This window comes from Xiphophorus hellerii, chromosome 10, assembly GCF_003331165.1.
Source record: "Xiphophorus hellerii strain 12219 chromosome 10, Xiphophorus_hellerii-4.1, whole genome shotgun sequence".
Taxonomy (NCBI): Eukaryota; Metazoa; Chordata; class Actinopteri; order Cyprinodontiformes; family Poeciliidae; genus Xiphophorus; species Xiphophorus hellerii.
The window spans coordinates 20,856,042-20,874,488 of record NC_045681.1 but is presented as its reverse complement, the minus strand read 5'-3'; the positions used below and the strand labels follow the sequence as shown (position 1 = coordinate 20,874,488).

Sequence of the window (18,447 nt, the reverse complement as noted above, 5' to 3'; positions counted from 1 at the left end):
CATCTTACTGAGATCCTACTTGTTAGATGTAATTCCATTGGCCTATTGAAGAAAACGTACACTGAGAAACAAACAAAATATAAGACTGAAACTATCTGAAACTTGGAATTGCATCACATGCATGAGAAAATGAATACCGCTTAAAATCTAAGCTTTTACAAAGGAGGCCTCAGTACTGGGATTATGAGTTGTACACTCAACTTTTGTGGTTAGAAACTGAGAGCAAAGGATTTCAATAACTGGGAGAGCAACAAAAATGGAACGCCCTTTTCTGCCAACTCTATGTTTCAAGGCACATTTGGCATTTTGAAAGCAATAGGAAGGAAAGTCAACAGATCGTTTCCCATCAATTCTTCACTGAAAACACATTAAACTTTGACAAATAATTAGCGGTTAATTTCGCCTGCTTTTTGTTTCAAGGAAAGATGTATTTGTTATGTCGTTACACCACGGTGCCGCAGTTGGTAGGACTGCTGCCTCACAGCGAGAAGATTCAAATCTTGGCCAGAGGTCTGGATTTGAATGCAAACTCTCCGCAGAAACAACCACTTCTCTCCTGTCACTCCAGCTTCCTCCCACAGTCCACAAACAGGACCTGTTAGAGCCGTTAAAAATACACTAAAAATAACCTCATTATTAACAGAACTGGTTGAATAGATGTAAATATTTGTCACTGAAACTCAATGAATACAAACATTTTTCAGAACAAAAGTGTGCCTATACAGAAAAAGTCAATCAGCAGTGTGACACTAAAGACAATTTTCTTTCTTTTTAATTCACTAGATTACTAGAGTTGACGCCTGAAACAACAGAACTGACATTAAAGGGTTCATTTCATTAAAGGGTTAAATTTTTTAAAGCATTAGCTTCTTAAATAAACTTCAACAGGCATTTACCATAAAACAGAAACAATATTGTACAATAATAGATCTGTTGTGTTCCTTAAAAAGGAGATTGTTGCATTAGAATCTAATAAAGTCTAAAATATCATTCAAGTATTGTACTTGAAGTACAATACCTGTCAGGAAACAAAACATAATTCCCTCAGCTTTTACTGCCCTTCTAATCTTTACTGGATTGATTATATGGCATAGTGATTATTAACTTTTAAAGTGAGTACTCAATAGTTGTGTGATGTCGTAACTAATTCAGTTTGATGGTAACAAAATTGACAATTTCAAGCATTTTTGTGATTAACTCCACTTGCTAGCATACATGCTAAAAGCTCCTGGCTCCAGTGAAATTACGGTTTTTCACAATAAGTTGCTTGAGCTCTTAATAAGAGGAAGTGACATCATTTTTCACGCGGTTTACTTTTGCTGTGGCAGGTATTGGCACTGATTTAAAAGGAAAGTACATTAATGTAGCAGAGTCAACAGACGACTCTCTGACATATATAGTTCTGCACAGAAAAATATTTTCAATTCAATTTATGCAATAATGTTATCAAACTGGCTACTGAGAAATGTTAGAAAAAAATGTGAGACGTTGCCGAAAGGAAACTAAGAGTGAAAATGATGTCTTGGGAAAACACGGTAACCAACCGAGACATCGGGAAGTCACGTTTTTCCAACTCTGTAAATCATATTGAGACATGTTATGATCCCTAAATAATAACAAAGGACTAAAATTTGAAGAAATGATAAACATCTGAACAAACCGGACCAAACATAACGACTGGATGTCGATTGTGTCTCCAAATATAGAACCACTCAGCTGCAAAACTCATGAGGAATGGAATATTTTTCTGAGTAATAGCTCACTCTCGGTCAGGTTGGATGCTGAGTATTTAAGCTTTAGTCAGGCCAATCCACAGATTATTACTTGTATTTTGGTTTAGACTTTGACTAGGCCATTCTAACGTGGAAATCCTAGAACTAAACCATTGTATGTCTAGTGTTGTTGATTTTCTATTGCACCCTCTAACAGGTTTTCTTTTAGTACTGCCCTGTATTAACCTCCATGTATGTTTCGATTTTCTCTGAACGATTTTCCTTCCCTGCCGAAGAAAGGCATCCCCAAAGCATCATGCTGCCACCTCCATGTTTTCCCATGACGAGAGTATGATCGAGGTGCAGTTTCAGGTTCTCTCAATGCTTTACAAGTAGTTCAAAACGTTGAATCATGATCCCGTCTGACCAGAGCACGTTCTGTTTGCTATGCTTCACGGATTGTTCTGCAAGGTTTTGCATAATAAAAAAAAAAGATGCCTCGCTGCAGATCAAAGCCAGGCAGCCATTTTGCTCTTATCTCAGTTTTACTTCTGCATCATTTAATCCTGCCTCAGACTTGCTCCAGGGTCAACCGCGAGACACACTGTCCAGTGTTATCAGCAGCGATCCTGCAGACTCTATCCCTGGGAATGTTATAGAGAAACAAAGAGAGGACATCTTGCGTTGGACTCTGTTTGTCTGTTTGTGTGTGTGCGTGTGTGTGTGTGTGTGTGTGCGTATGTGAGTGAGAGAGAGAGACAGAAAACGTCTAAAAGCAGTTGGGAGCTCACAGAAAACATGTAGGACCCAGACTGCTTTGGACAGTGTGTCCTCCAAACCAACAGAAACGCATGAGAACAGGAAACATAATATCCGTTTCTCCGGTGATGACATTTACACTTTACGGCCTGACCCCTCGATTAAACTATGCAAAAACACACCTCACTGGACATTTCCAGACAGTGGACCGCTGTAAACATGCCACAATCGTCACAGAAGGACTGAAAGAGGAGTGACAAGTTCCTCAATATGCACAGAATGTGACAGGCCAAGAGCAAAACTGATGAGGCAGGAGAAGTTTTAATCAGGAAGGTTTCCTAAAACAGTGCAGCCTTCGATAATTTGGGGAAATGCGTTCTCCACTCGGCACTGGGAAACAGGAATGTCGGTGTAATCCTTTGTTGAGTCATCATGCCAAGTCAGGTACTTGATATTTTCACCTGTCTGTGTTCTATAATTTGCTTTATTTGGAGTTAAGTTGATTAACAAGTGCTCAGATTTTATGCACTACAGGCCAAAATTTCCGGGGTTCACAGCATTCAGGGACCATGAGAGAAAACACAGCTATTTTGTGTTTTCTCAATTGAAAACACAATTTAATTCAATTCAATCAAATTTAATTGTGTATGTCTTTATTTTTTATCCGGTCAGCAATAAACATTCAATGTTCAATGTTGAAATGAAACAAAAGTAGAAAACAACAAATTATTGTAGTTTAGAATAAGGGCCTCAGAAGTTTCTTAATGAAAACTTATATATATATATATATATATATATATATATATATATATATATATATATATATATATATATATATATATATATATATATATTTATATATATATTATATATATATTATATATATTATATATATATTATATATATTTACAGTATATATATACTGTAAATATATATATATATATACTGTATATATATATTATATATATATTATATATTTATATATATATATATTATATATATTATATATATTTACAGTATATATATATTGTATATATATATAAATAAAATATATAAAATAACAACACTACGTACCAGTAGGTGGCGGTGATTCACACCTTCAGTTTCTTTCCGACTGGCGAGAAAAAAACACCAGAAGAAGTCGCGTGCTCATACGTGTGACCTGTGAGCGCGCGCCGTCAATGGTAACAGGTAGCTGTGTCCATAGACATGAGTGGGTGTTTGGATTAACATTGAACAAGGAGTAAGGGGAGAGTTCAGGGCCGTGCAGGGTTTAATGCTGGGAATGGCCGATATGAGGTGTTGTTATTGTGACAGGAGCTTCCGCTGTTTGCTGTGCTGAGGAGGAAAACCTATTTACAGCGGGAAACTCCTCTTCACACCTGAGAAGCGCCTAGCAAGCCGCAGCCCAGGTGAGCGAGGCGCCTACCGCAGCACCGGGCGAACATCTGTTCAAATGAGGGAACGTAAACACAAAAATATTTTTATTTCATTTGGTGAAATACGCAGCAATACTACTTCCTAAAAGAGAGACTTTTTATTTCCTTGCAATATATTGGAATGTGCCGTGGCCATTTTGTTTTGATAGCAGTACATTGTGCTAATGTTAGCGCTGTGTGTTAGCTTTTAGCTCCTAGGGGACAGGACGCCTGTATGTTTGGAGTATTTACTACATTAACAGATTGGTATAGTTTTGTTCAGTGATGTTCTTGACCCTCACGTTGCCTAACTGATTGAGGCCTTGTTTGGTAGAAGTGTTCATTCATATTGTGATGACATTAATATTTTAAAAGGTACTTGGCATGTAGTTGTGCAATTTTCTTCCCCAACAAACTACACGTTGCCATGTAATTTGTCAGTGTTGCCAGTGTTAATATTTGCTTATTCAAAGGCACACAGACGACACCAACGTGTTGTGATGTTGGAACCAACACTTCAGCAACTGTTGTCTGATATTGAGGAAGAAATTACGGCAGTATGGAGACCCCCGTTTGGGAATGCTGTGCAGGTAAATAGCTGCGTAGCGTCAACTTCTATTTATGATATTGCTATTCCCATTTTAAAATCGTTTGTGTTTTATTAGATGAGTTTTGTGTGCCACTCTGAACTTACAAATACAATTGTCTTCTACTTTATTTAATCAGGTTTTACCTGGCAGCACTGCGTCTTAATGAAAATGCTCAACATTTGCAAGCTACTCCCTCATCTGAAATGTCTTTCTCCCAAGTTCAAGAAGGGAGAGGGAACAGCTGAGCCTATCAAAACACCTGAGACCTTCAGTAAGTCTTACTGCATTAAGACACTAGTAGTATGCTAACTTGATTTCTATAAATCAAAATCATATCGGTGTTAACAGTTTAGTAAAAAAAAGGTTTTCTTACCCCACAATGGCAAAGTAAAGTTCTTATGCAGAGCAACAAACGTGAATCAAAGCCACTTAAAAAATTAAGTGAAAACAATATATGCAATGTCAAAAATCTTTCTGCAACACAGAAAGAAAACCTCAAAGGTTTTCTCTCTGAGTTCTTTCCCTTCCCTCTTAAGGGAGTTTTAAAATTCTTCTTGTATAGGTTGTCTCCTGATGCTTTGTGTTCCTCTCAACAACATACGTTTTGGAATATCTTCATAGTTCAAGTTGCCTTTGAGCACAAACTTTTCTCCTCCTGTCTTCGTAGGACTCTCGACTCTTTTCAGGGTCAAATGTTGCGTGTTCATCTGTGTTGTGCAAAGACAGAAAAACGCATCTCCTCCTCATTTTGTTTGGCCTTTAGTTCTTGGAGTCTTAGAATCGTTCTTGAAAAGCAGGAACTATCGTGAAATCTACTGGCAGCGCAATCAGCCATGAGGATGAGATAAGCCTGACACAACGTCACTGCAGACGCACGGGATAATAGGGATTCAGATGCTAAGTGCTTCACTGGTAACTAATCATACAGTAATGAAGGTCTGATTATGCGACACCATGTCACGTCTGACCTTAAGTGCATCAGAAATTGTAGGAAAAAAATCATGAGGTTTTCAAAGGAGCCGATGTGGACTAATGCGCCTAAGGTTATGTCATAATTATAGATAGGATCTCAGCTTCTTCAGTTCTAACATCTTCATTTCATCAAATTAGAGAAACGTATTAATTCTACATTTATCCATCCACCGATAAAGATTAACCGATGGATTTTTTTAACGCGGGACAATAAACCTATAACATATCACGATACATAAGATACCTTATCAATAGATAACACATTTTACAGACTATTCACTAAACTCCGATACAGAACAGCACAGCATTCTGGGGGATGTAGTAGAAAAAGGGAAGACTTCTCACTGTGGGTAAAACAGGGAAAATCGTGTCACCAGTTTGGTCGTATTTCAGAAATTTGAAAGAAAAAGCAAATGTTCTAGATTCTAGATTTTTTAAACAAACTCAATATCCACTGAGCACTGATCATTAGGATGCTTTCAGCTGTCGGTGTTTATAAAGCGCACAGTTGGCTTTAAGAATGCAATGACTATGATTTTTTTTAAAGTAACTGCTGGACAAAATGATGCTGTTCAAAGTTCACATTAGCATTATCAAGTGTTATATCTTCAGTGTGAAGTTGAAACAGTTAAACATAACTTGCGGTTTCATCACTGCCTTCTTAAAAGTCAAGGAATCCAGTCAAGGAATGTCCCAGTACAATCACTGTAATCATCTCATCTTTTGTTGTTCAAGAGCATTTTCTTTACAATCAGTAATGGACCAAAAAGCCAGCTTAACCATACAGTGTGCTATTATTGCTACCTCCATGTTTATACATTTTGGTGGACTTCACTTGCAATCTTTTTGTCAATGTCTGTCTAATGCACCAATACTGCTAGCACCTCTGGTCTCTTGTGCATTTCAGTAGATCCGTGCTGGTTAAAGACTAACCCATTGTTTTGCTTCTTGTTGTTCTTTTTTTTGTAGCTGCAAAGTATTTTTAGCAGGTTTATTCATACCTGCGTGTATTCCGATTATGCACGGAACAAACAGCAACTTACGCATTACTCCTTACATCTGGTGTGCATGACTAGACGGCTCTGAACGGACACAAACACTCGTCTGATACAGTGGCGGGCATTTACGACTTGGCATTTGTAGGAGCGCCATCTGTTGTGTGCATTACAGGTAAAAGTCAAGTTATGGGACATTTAAGACAGAAAATGGGACAAATCAAACTATTATTGTACGGGACGTCCCAACTAAAACAGGACAGTTGGCAATTCTGTCGGCCTTACCCAAAGACTACAAACAAGCTAACTGGGAACAGATTTAGGATTTATTGGTGTGAAAACAGTAAATATAACACAATACAGCAATAGAAAATATTTGAAAATATATCAGGCCAGTTTTTTTGCTAAACTGTAAAACAGTCTACCAGTAATGCATCAATGCTTTTCAATGTTTTTCCTTCAAAGACTTCATAGAATATCTCTGACTTTACCAAACTACTTTGGCGCTGCAATCAATCTGTAGCTTTTTGTTCTGAAAGACCTTTGCTCTCATGTATTTATAGTGTGCTTCCTAATTCCAAATCCCCTCAGATCACGCTGGTAAGCATGAACTGACTGCCCTACAAACTGAGCACGCATGAAATATTTAGCACGAAACAAACTGTTCCTCGCAGCTTTGAAACAGAGGAGCTTCCTTTTCAGTCTGGCTTCACGGGTCAGTTGAAGGCTGTTACTTATGTCTGCGCACAGAAGTTGTTGATACACCAAACTGTCACCTCTCGCACAAAATGATTGACTGATAAAGAGGAGATGGGTGGCAAAGTGTCTGGCTTGAGCTCTTTTAATGCGTAATGTATTTATGTCGCAGCCTGAGCTGTGCCTCCTCATCTTCAGATCCGAATCTGCCAGAGCTCTTCTCCATTGCTGACACACCGTTACGTAAAGACACCTTGTGTACAGAGTCCAATTAATGATTGTACTCGCCTCCACAGTGGATGGAGAAAAAGAATTTGCCAGAAAATTCAAGCATAGCTTCAATTATGCTTGGATTTGTTTCAGTATCCACATTTTTGTATCTATTGTAGCACCGATTACTCAGGAAAAACCTTGTTAATTGGTAACTTTAGTTGCTGCCAAAGGACTACATGGTTAGGACTCCTTCCTCACAGGAGACACAATCCAATTTTGCCATTCTCTAATCAAGCTAACTTATGTTTTGGAGACCACTAGTTGTCCCTGGAGAAAACCAGCACTTTCATAGGGAGAACATGGGAACTCCAAGAAAAAAATGAATTGGCAAAGCACGCCAACCCAAGATTAGGGTGGAAACAGCGACAGCAGCTAAACGCAAATATTTAAGGGCAATTCAGATTGACCAATTAACCCTGTGATGCATGTCACAGAATAGCAGCTGATCCATCTGAGCTCCAGTCCTCAAACTACAAATAAATGCACAGACAACAAAGAAAATCAAACTAGAATTTGACCAAAAGAGGAGAAACGATCAAGAGAATCTCCACAGCATATCAAAGGACACATTTTTGAAGCGCCGACATGTTAAAAAAAAATTAAGCAAGTACAAGGAGCTAACTAGAGCTCACATTTTGCTTGGAGTCATTTAGGATGCAGTTTAATTACATTTACACTTATTTCTTCTGTATGAGAATTTCTACAAGTAAATCATGGAAATTTTAGGACCTCATTAAACTTTTCCAAGAGGAGATTTCAAATTGGCACTCCAGCTTTGTTATGCACCATCGATAAAGAGGGTGAAATGCTTTTTTACTTCTCCTGACAAATTACTTGACGTCTCAATATGTTTGCTGCTCCTTATGTTCCACTTGATGTTTCCGTGTATTTATACTCAAAACTCTTTTGTAAATTTCATAACAATTTCATTGGTGTGGTTTTCTGTAATTTGTGTTCAAACGTTTTCCAGAAAGCACTCTGGAGTGGCTATAAGGCACTTATTACACGTCACAAAGGAAAGTTCAAAGCAACAAGAAGTACTGCATCAACACTGCCCATACATTGATGAAAATACAAGATACATACAAGTTTTAGTTCAAATGTATGCAAACCAATTAATACCTTTCTTCAGACTGCTTTTCAACATTAATGAAGTTATTAGGAATACAGAGATTGGCTATTAAAAATAGAATAGGTTGATTCTAATTAGGAAATATGAGTTGAATAAAAAATATCCTTAAAATCAATTAAAAAAACCCTTAATTGTTAGTATGTTACAGAAAACCTCTGCAGTTTTGATTCCTCCACTGAGGTTGATTGGACCTGGAGGAGAACTTCGGAGGAGCATCACTGCTGCTCTAACTTTACCAACAAGCATCGCAGTTTATCCACCAGCACTGCAGAAATACAAAGAAGTGAGGATTATTCGACTGAAAGTTCATTAATGATTAGTGTTCATCTATAGCAGCTCTGAAACATAACAGCACAACCTAACACAGCAAAAACCACGATGATTACGTACCTCCAGCAGGTGGCCTTTGGGCGCAATGATGGCCTCTACAGGCATCGATCAGCTCTTCCAGGGATTCGGGGCATTGACGGGGAACGGGTTCTCGATAATGCTGTTCAACCACTTTTACATGAAGGGTGTCCTTATTACCACTATAATCTGGAAAGTGGGAAAGGAAAACTTTAAATTCAAGTGTGTGTTTCTTATATTTCACCTTTTTAACAGTTCAAGACCATGGATGCAAGGGCTTGGACATGAATCCGTCTGGAAAGTTCAATGGATGGAGTAATTGCTTATGGGCGTCACTACTCCCTTAAACAAATATTAAGGATGTAATGGCACACAAAAAATCATGGGTAAGGTTGTGGTTTAATTGTAACATCATGGTTTTGTTCAGTTTGCTTCTTTCAAAAGAAATAAAAACAAAAGGTAGACATTATAGAACTGACAAAAAAACACTCAGATATTTCCCACACAAACAGCAGAACATTCAGCCTGTTGCAGTAGTCTGGTTTTAGGCTTAATGTTTATTTTGCTATTATTAATAAGTGATTGCTGTGATAAGAGGAGAAAACTATAAATATATAGCTGCACTTGACTTTACTGTATGGATAGCTCGCTGTTACTGTCTCTTACTCTGCAGTTGTGGAGTCACAATGTCTGGGATCACGAGCGCCCCCTGCCATGAGGCAAGAGAACTGCCTGCCTCACCTCTAATCTGTTCTCTGCCGTTTCTGATCGCTCCTCAGCACACGAATCACGTTACACACACAGGTGGTGACAAAAACACTGTACATTATATACATAAGCTAAATTATGGAAAATCAGTTCATACATAAATTTTTTTTTAGCCATTTTTTTTGGCGACGTACAGACAGGAGGAACATGCTCTCATAGAGTGGCAGCCAGTGCAGTTAGTGAGAGGTTGATCAATCCCAGGTGAGGCTCAGCTCACTGCTGCCTCACGGGCTTCGCTTCCCAGTATTTGAATGGGGAAATGCGAAAATCCAGTGATTTTGAAGAAAAAAATAATCAGAATTGGTTAAACTAAATGAAAAATATATACTTTACAGTACATACCATAGGGTGAATATAGCAATATAAATTATTTTTATCATTATATATTATTTTTCCATGATAACAGGTGAGGTTCTGCCTCCCCTGACCGCACGTCACTGTTCTGCACATCAACATTCTGCATGTATTTAGCCACAAAATAACCTTGCTTTTGTTGGTCCACACCAAACCAGTGGGGCTGTACTATAGTAGATAGTTCCAGTATGATTAAATGTACTGGCAGAAAAACATGCGTTCAGCAGAGCATTACAAGGAGACCCAGACTTCCCTCTGCCCAGCCAGCTGTGCCTTTTTAATATTATTACCATTATTATTATTTATTATCTCGTAAAACTCATAACTCAGCCTATATCAGAAAAACTTACCTTTTATTAAAGAATACCTGCACTGCTCCCTTGATACTAATTTGCCTACTATCTACAGTTATGTAGCTCATCAAACTTTAGACAATTTTCCCCTAATTTGTTAATCAAACCGAGAAACACTTTGGACCTCCTGTTGCTATATTGTTTAATTTATAATACACTTACACTTTGATTTCATTACCAACTCATAATGATGTCTCCTTTATCTGTAGCTGCCTTTGCTAAAATAACTTTCACTGATTAATAACTAATGTTTTTATACATTTGATAGGAATCCTTCAATGGAAGAGTGAGGGATTTTATTCAGATACATAGATTGAGATTTATATATATAAAAAAACTAAACAACCATTATTGCTTAGATCTGCTTTCATCTTGTGGAAAGTAGTCGAATCCCCTCGATTTTAGTGGTATAATTTGCACCCTGACGACAAAATAGACATGGTAAGCAACTTGACAGTACCTTATGATCAGACACTACATTTTCACAATTCATTATTTTGAATAAAACGATTGTATCTCCAAAGGGATTTGGGCCAGAACAACAGAATTCTCAGCAAAACATCCATATAAAAATCCCTTGGTGTTTGAACTGGGGCATTCATTTGCCTATGGTAAAATCTCATATACTTTATCTTATGTCATTACAATTTAAAAATATAGAAATAAAAGTGATTAGAATGACTTGAAAAAATTGAGATCGTCCTTGTCTGTCAAAGCAGATACACACCTGAAAATGGCTTCCTCTGAGTTGCAATTTCCCACATTACGATTCCCAAGCTGAAAAAAATCCGATAAAAGAGCGTTACTGTGGATGACCAAGTGTTTTGGAAAACTTTAAAGACTAGATGTTTGGAATATCTAGTTGGTTGAGCAGCAGTCTCTCATGACACTGACCTGTATATCTCACACTTTTTGCAGTAGTGTTTCATGCCCTCAGATAGCATCTGGGGGGAGGAGTAGCACAGAGAACTGATGTCTTTGTCCTTACGCTTATTGACCGTTGCATTTCTCAGCGACGTCTCAGTTTGAGCCAGTTCCAAACCGCCCAGCTGGAAAGAAGAACAGCCTGAGAAGTGTGGAAGAGTTGCCATGGAGTAATCGCGGGAGGCTTTAGCTTCACTACCTTGACTCCGTAGTTCTTATCCACAAAGAACTTTTTGCTGGTGATGTCAGTGTGAAGCTTACTTTTCTGCTCGGTCTGATGCAGTCTAGGAGACATCAATAACACATCTTAATTTTAGCGTCAAACCATTTTCAGCTTGATTAGCTAAGGTGACCATATTTTGATTTCCAAAAACAAAAAGAGGACAATTGGCCCAATCCTGCAACAGACTGACAAAAATCATCATTAGGGATGCCTGATTTATTGATATCAACAGCAGAATTGTTGTGATGTTAGTCACTTTTTAATATATCAGCATCGGACAAAAATAAAATGGCTTGTTTGTTGGCATCTTTATGGTATTGAGGTGCCATTTAACCTTTTGCCTGGTTACAATCACAGTCCTGAGAAGGGCCTGTTCTAGTGGCTCAGTGGGAGGTCGGGGCCAAGAGTTGGCTCAAAACTCCCAATGGTGCATGATTTTATGATTCTCTTTAGAAATAAAACTAAATGATAAATAAGATAAAGCAAAAGTATTTTTATAATAGAAATGTAAGATAATAAATAAAAACATTATTGATTTAGTGGAAAGGTTTGTATGCTGGACTCATCATCAGGGTCCCAAATCTTTTCCAATCTTGTTTTTGTGTTGGAAACCTTTGCCAGATAATGTACCACATAGGGAACGATTAACGTTTTTGTTACCTATGTGGTATTGAGAAGTAGAGAAGTAGAGAGGTTGGGTTCTGATGCAATCTTGTAGTTAAAAATCTTCCAGTATGTATGTTGTTGAAAATTGAGCAAAGTTGGGTTGAGATAAATAAGTGTGTCTATGAGTATGTTTAACTTTGTTTATCTGTGTGGCAACTTACAGGTTGCTTGGTGATACACCTCGATATCGTTTCCAGATTCTACTTAGATTAAAGGACACTTGAGTAGTGGGACAGATAAGGATAGTGGATTAAACGGGGTTGTGGCCGGGGCATGGGTGTAATAAAATCTCCCTGGACCTGTTTTACTACGATAGTGGTGGGCCAGTGGAAAGTAACGCCATCTACTGTTGTATGTGGGGTTGTGACTTAACTGTGTGTAAAACTTTGTAAGCCTGTACCACTATGGTTTAAGGCTAACTTGTTTTTGCACCTGCCTGTTTTGTTGCTAACTTTTGATTCGGGTTTGGAGTGAGATTTGGCCTGGGTGAGGCATAGTATGGTTGAGACAGTATGAGGATTCAGTAATAAACACAGTAACCCTATTTGGTGCTGCATCTCCACCATTTGTGGTATTCCATTATCTCTACAACACATCTGTTCATGCAGAGTTCACTGTAGAACCACTCTTATCATCCCTGATCACACTTATGTTCAGCAGAGATTTTCATGCTCACTTTCTCAGAGATTCAGAATTCTGAAATGTCACAGCTTAAGACAGAGGAACTGATTATAGCCTAAGGAGATCAAACATCCATGTCAAAAATGTCAAACATGGTGCGTGCTGTGGTGACGTAGGGGATACCGCAACCCACGTTTGGAGGCCTTGAGTCCTCGACGGGTTTGATTCCCGGACCCGGCAATATTTGTCGCATGTCTTCCCCCCTCTCTTTCCCCCTTTCCTGTCAGCCTACTTTCATATAAGGGACACTAGAGTCCACAAAAGACCCCCTGGAGGGGAAAGGGGAAAAAAACAAAAGTCAAACATACAGTACCTCTTGCACTGTTGTACATGTAAACTGTAGATTTATTTTCACCATTGGCATATTTGCAAACCTTTTAAGTGCATCTCTGTGCACATTGGAATCTTGCATTCAAAACTCAAACTCTTGTCTTTTTTCTGATCATTCCGAGCTGATCATGAAGGCCTAAAAACTTCTCTTGTTCTCCCAGCTACCTGTCTATATGCACATATTGATGTGTGCTCTGCCCCAGGGAGTGTTCTGTGCACCTGATCATTTGATCTGCCAGGTGACATCAATTTTTTTGCATCCAGAGGAATGATGGGCCGACATGCTGCTGTACCAGATGTTTTACAGTAAATTTCTTGGCGCATTACTAGCCCAGCAGCCAGCATGCCTATTTCTGGTTCAGAACGTGGAGTGCGTCTGTCGCTCTCCCCAGTAACACAGAAAGTTACTGGAAAGGAGAGACAAAATTGAGAGCCATTAAAGCAAACAGCCCTGTTTTGAATGACTAGTTAAAAACCTCCGTCCTGGAACCAATGCTCTTACGTTTTGTGAACTTTGTCTGGGCAGCGTGAGAAAGAAATTAGCAAAAGCCGAGGCTCAAACCCGATTTGTGAGAGTCAGAAAACCTCCATGAGCTCTACACTAGAGAATTTCTTCATCATTCAAACCAAAGACAAATAACGTATTCTTGCAGACTTACCGGTAAAGACCCTGCGCTACATCCCGGCACATGCTAACTTTCCTGGTCCAGGACAAGTCACATTCAGAGCTCAGAACTTCTCGGAGACTTCCTTTCTCACAGTACTCCATAATGATGAGGTACTTAGTATTAGGAGCTGCAGGCAGATAAAAGATTTTATATTTTTGCTGTTTAGGTAATTCTGATCTGTGCATGCATCCTTACTTACTGTCCTCATCCAGGATGCAGATGCCAAACATTCGCAAGATGTTAGGAGACTCAAACCTTTTCATGGTTTCAACTTCTTTTTTGAAGTCAGACTTTATCTCCCTGCAATTGACAAGAATGTTTACTGTAATTAAGCTTTTGTAAAGAAATGCTTTTGTCATGCACATATAACAACTCTTTCCAAATCTACAGCTTTACAGAAACTATAGTACATGGGATTAGTTTTTATTTCTGAGGTCTAGTTAAAAACAAGAGAGCTTGTCAGCTTGATCAAATCAAATTTATGACCCATTATTTTAAAACTTGTCTAGTTTCCTGTACTTTGGCTAACCTCCCAAAGCCACAAAACAGACAAAAAGGTTAAGGAGAAACAAAATATTGTTCTATGTGACCAACATGTGACCTAAAATATTGGAAGGAATTGAGGAAGAGTTACAGTAAAACAGTAAATTTGGTAAATATGAATTAAATTAGTATAAAAGCATCCTAATACTGTTATTATTCCTGCGTTGTATATCAATATTTAGATAAACTGTGGCACAGACGCTGCAGTGGTGTTCAAATTGGTGAATATCTTGGCGGCCACTGTGAAGTCCTTGAATGTTCCTCTGTAGACCTGTGGCCCTTGGTCTGTCAGGTTGTCCAATTCGTCCAAATTTGGAATACAGAGTTCATCTTCTTTAATTACTCGGATGTCCATGGTAATGATTTTTGGCTTCTTCACTGAAAGAAAATGGAACAACACATGTTAATTACAATGTTCCAAAGTAGACAGGCATTGTACCGGGGCAAAAACTTTTACTTGAAAATATCAAGGGAGCCCTCCGATGTGAAGCTGTACGTCGAAACAGAGCAGAAATGATTAAAGCTGCAGTATGTAACTTTGCAAAACATTTTTTTTTTTTTTACATATGTATTAAAACTGTCACTTTGTTGTGACAGTATAATATGAGACAGATAATCTGTGGAAAAAATCTAACTCATAGCCTCCTCCTTACTCTCTGCTACATGCTACAGCGTCCTCCCAATAGCATAGCTTGTCATGAATGCTCAGGGTATTAAGCATGGCTATCAATGACGGCGAATAAACAGTTTTCCTGTAATGGCAGAGAACTTGTTTCTCTGTCATTAATACATTGAACAGTGAGTACATGAGCATGATTTACTTCAATAAGACCTTGATCCTGACTCTGACTAGTTGCGTTTGACCAGGAGTGGTGTATTTCTGCAGATGGCAATAATAGCACAGGGAGGAGGTGGAGAAGCTAGACTCCACCCACCCCCAGATTCTTAAAACTTTAAGAAAATTTACATAGTGCAGCTTAAATTAGACTACTCGTGATGAATAAACTATTGGAAACACATTTGTCTCTAAACATGTTATATGCAGAACAACTCATATGGCATATCATTAGCTTCACATGGTTCAAATTCTGGAAAAAGTATCCTGCTATTCTGTAATGGCACCTTTTCCTATCCAATTATTAATCGGTTAATCCAAAAACAGCAAATTAGCATTGATGTTAAGTCAAGCAAAAAGTGCTGGGCTTTTCAAATGTTGTTACAAGTACATATTTTTTGTGTGTGTAGCTGCTGATGCTTCCTTTGCTACAAATGATCTCAAGGTATGTAATTATTATGGCTCAGGCTAAAAGATATTTTAAATAGGAATTTAAATTATTTATAATATCACATAAAAGCCTGGTTAAAATCATTTTGCTCAAGGCCTGTAAACAAACAACAAATTTGGATTAGACTTTTTTCAGAGCTATTGGGAAGGGTGTGACATTCGTTGACAAAATCAAATTTGTATACTGTGACTCCACATTCACTCACTGACTTAGCACTTAGCACATCACACCATTTAGGTCACTGAAAGGAAGGTAAAATATTTGTTTCCAAGGAATTGGATGATAAATTGTCATGAAGGGTTAGACAGTGCAGTCTCATCATGACAACACAGTTGTAATATTTAACCATACATTTTACTTTATAGCTGCGATGCTTGTACACACTGAAAATAAACTGAGTAGGTCCGTTTGGTGTGCCAACATTATTTCCAGTTAAATGACCATGTACTCACACATCTCCACGACTTGAGCTACATTGCTTTTGACATCTTCCAGATCTGTTCGCATGGTCTCCACATATTCCATGTATTCCATGAGCACTGAGGAACAAACAAACGCTGCTGTAATGATGCACCCAACACTAGTAATGAATTATCACTTCTACTCATTTGCTTTCTTAGCCTACCGTTGCAGTTAGGAAAATTTGGGAGAAAAGAAGTTGGTGTGTGGCCATGTGTTGTCGTGTTTGGCGGCTGTCATTGGTTAGCTGATTAAGGTTCTGCTTTGCTATCTAATGAGATGGGTTATGAAAAACTTTTCAAAGTTCCCTGAGTGCTCTAAAACATGGAAGTCATTTAAGTAAGAGGAGGATGATGTAATGCCAAAATGTCTCTTCTCACTTCTGTTTAATTCTTTTTCATCTTCCTTCCGGTCCTTCTCATCTTCCTCCCGCGTGAAGGCCCCCGTTAGCAGCTTGCCCATGTCACTTCCTTGCTTCAGTTGCAGAGCTATAGTCAGGTTTTGGAAGCTGTCACTGAGGCGATCATTTACCATTTGGAATTCCCCTGCATGGCTGCTGGTCTTATACAAACGTTTCATCCAGTTTGACGAAGTGAATTTCTCAATTAGTCCAAAAGTTGAGTTGAGGACGGTCGATAATTCCTCCAGGGTTTTTGTCACCTCTGCAGAGAGCTGGGCTGCTTCTATGGAGTCGATTGAATTAACCACCCTCTCCAAGGCTTTTACTCGCTCCCCAATACGGTGACATTGTTTTTTATTGGCCTTCACTTTCTCAGCTAGTTTATAGATCTCAACAGCAGTGGACAGAACAGACCCTACAAGGGACTTCAGGGGGTTAACGATGTCCATAACTGGCTGAAAAGGCAGAGATACAACAGTTTTAATAACCAAAACAAATCATAAGATCCCTTTCAGTGAAGAAGACAGAAGAAACACACCTGCAAATGCATATGAAAACTGAAGAGCTAGGACAGTAGCTTTTTAATTCCCAAGATATGTTTTTATGCCAGCATGGTCACATCTAGGTTGGTCTACTGCCCCTAAGATAGGGGGGGTTTAGTAAGACCTGCGAGAAAACTAACGTGAGAGCCGGCGGCACAATCCGGGATATTTACGGGAAAATAATAATACGAGTACGACGGAAAAGGGGGTACAAAATGGTAGTTTCCTGGTCAAAACGGGAGACTTGACAGGTAAGGCTTTGTTGTCGGTTGCTGTGGCAGTCTGTGTGTAGCTTGGCCGATACAGAGGGTGAGAAAGAAGTGGTTTTGAGTTGTACTTCAACGGTTTTTCCCTTCGTTGTGGAGCACAGCACTAAATTAATAATACCTGCATTTCCAAGTTTCATTGAATTAACGGAATTATTCTACCACGGCAGCGTTGCTATGGATGGCATGTAAAAGAATAGTCTTTTTGCCCTCCAGCGTTGTCCTCACGCGCAAAATTTGTGTATGTAAACAATAACATGCAAGGTGTCTATATTTGTAAATCTTATTATGATTAAGTCAGTGCCTCCCCAGCTATGAACCTCACCGCACGTCACTGTTTTGGAGTGCTATGTGATATTCAAAACGTTCCTCATTTAAATGCTTCTAGTTTTCATTACGTCCTTTCACCAAACATGCAGATGATTCCATTTAATTTTAAATCTACAAAGTAACTTCTTCAGTATCCGCAAGCAAGAAGTTATTCTTACACATTAGAGTAGATCAAAAAGCAAGAAAATAAGCATTACCTTTCAGAGGTGGCAAATGGGTTGCTAACGTGGGTTGTGCTTTTCAGGAACTGTTCTTTGTGAATGCTGAGTATGCACCATTTCCTGCCCGGCAAGACAATCGAGAAATGCCTTTCCTTTATTTATATACATATACATATGTATTGAGAAGCCCAAGCAGATGATTGCAATGTGAACACGTGTTAAACCACACACAAATGAGGTTCAGGTTTATTCAAGCTCCATAGTGTTTATTGCCATATTGCCTTATAGCTTATGGAAGAATAAGAATGAAAACGTCCTGGGGATGTGGGGAGGGAGGGTAAATATTAATTAAAAAAGAAAATTATTGCAGCATCAATAATACACAATCATACAATAAGTTGTAAGCAAATTGGGGAGTTTTGTTCAATGGATTGCAGATCTTGAAAACTCCACCTTCCTTCTTTCATACTGCTGTCTGGGTCATACACCGGCTCACTGTTAAGGAATGCACCCAGTGCACTTCCTGTTTATGTCCCTACAGGCCCTCCCTGAAATCTTTTTTTTTTTTCCATACGTCTCACTTTTTTTCTACATTTTT

General features: G+C 38.6%; 1 protein-coding gene across 1 annotated transcript; it reads right to left on the bottom strand.

Annotated features, from left to right (window-relative positions):
* Nucleotides 1-6,750: 6,750 nt before the first annotated feature.
* LOC116726763 (mixed lineage kinase domain-like protein) lies at nucleotides 6,751-17,945 on the bottom strand. The gene is made up of 11 exons (XM_032573643.1): nucleotides 17,886-17,945; nucleotides 16,531-17,005; nucleotides 16,144-16,230; nucleotides 14,606-14,783; nucleotides 14,062-14,162; nucleotides 13,854-13,989; nucleotides 11,494-11,578; nucleotides 11,265-11,419; nucleotides 11,098-11,147; nucleotides 8,938-9,084; nucleotides 6,751-8,812 (listed from the first exon to the last, which is right to left on the bottom strand). Exons 2-11 carry the CDS (start codon nucleotides 16,997-16,999, stop codon nucleotides 8,763-8,765), a joined length of 1,458 nt encoding a protein of 485 aa, XP_032429534.1. The 5' UTR covers nucleotides 17,000-17,005; nucleotides 17,886-17,945; the 3' UTR covers nucleotides 6,751-8,762.
* Between the last annotated feature and the right edge of the window lie 502 nt (nucleotides 17,946-18,447).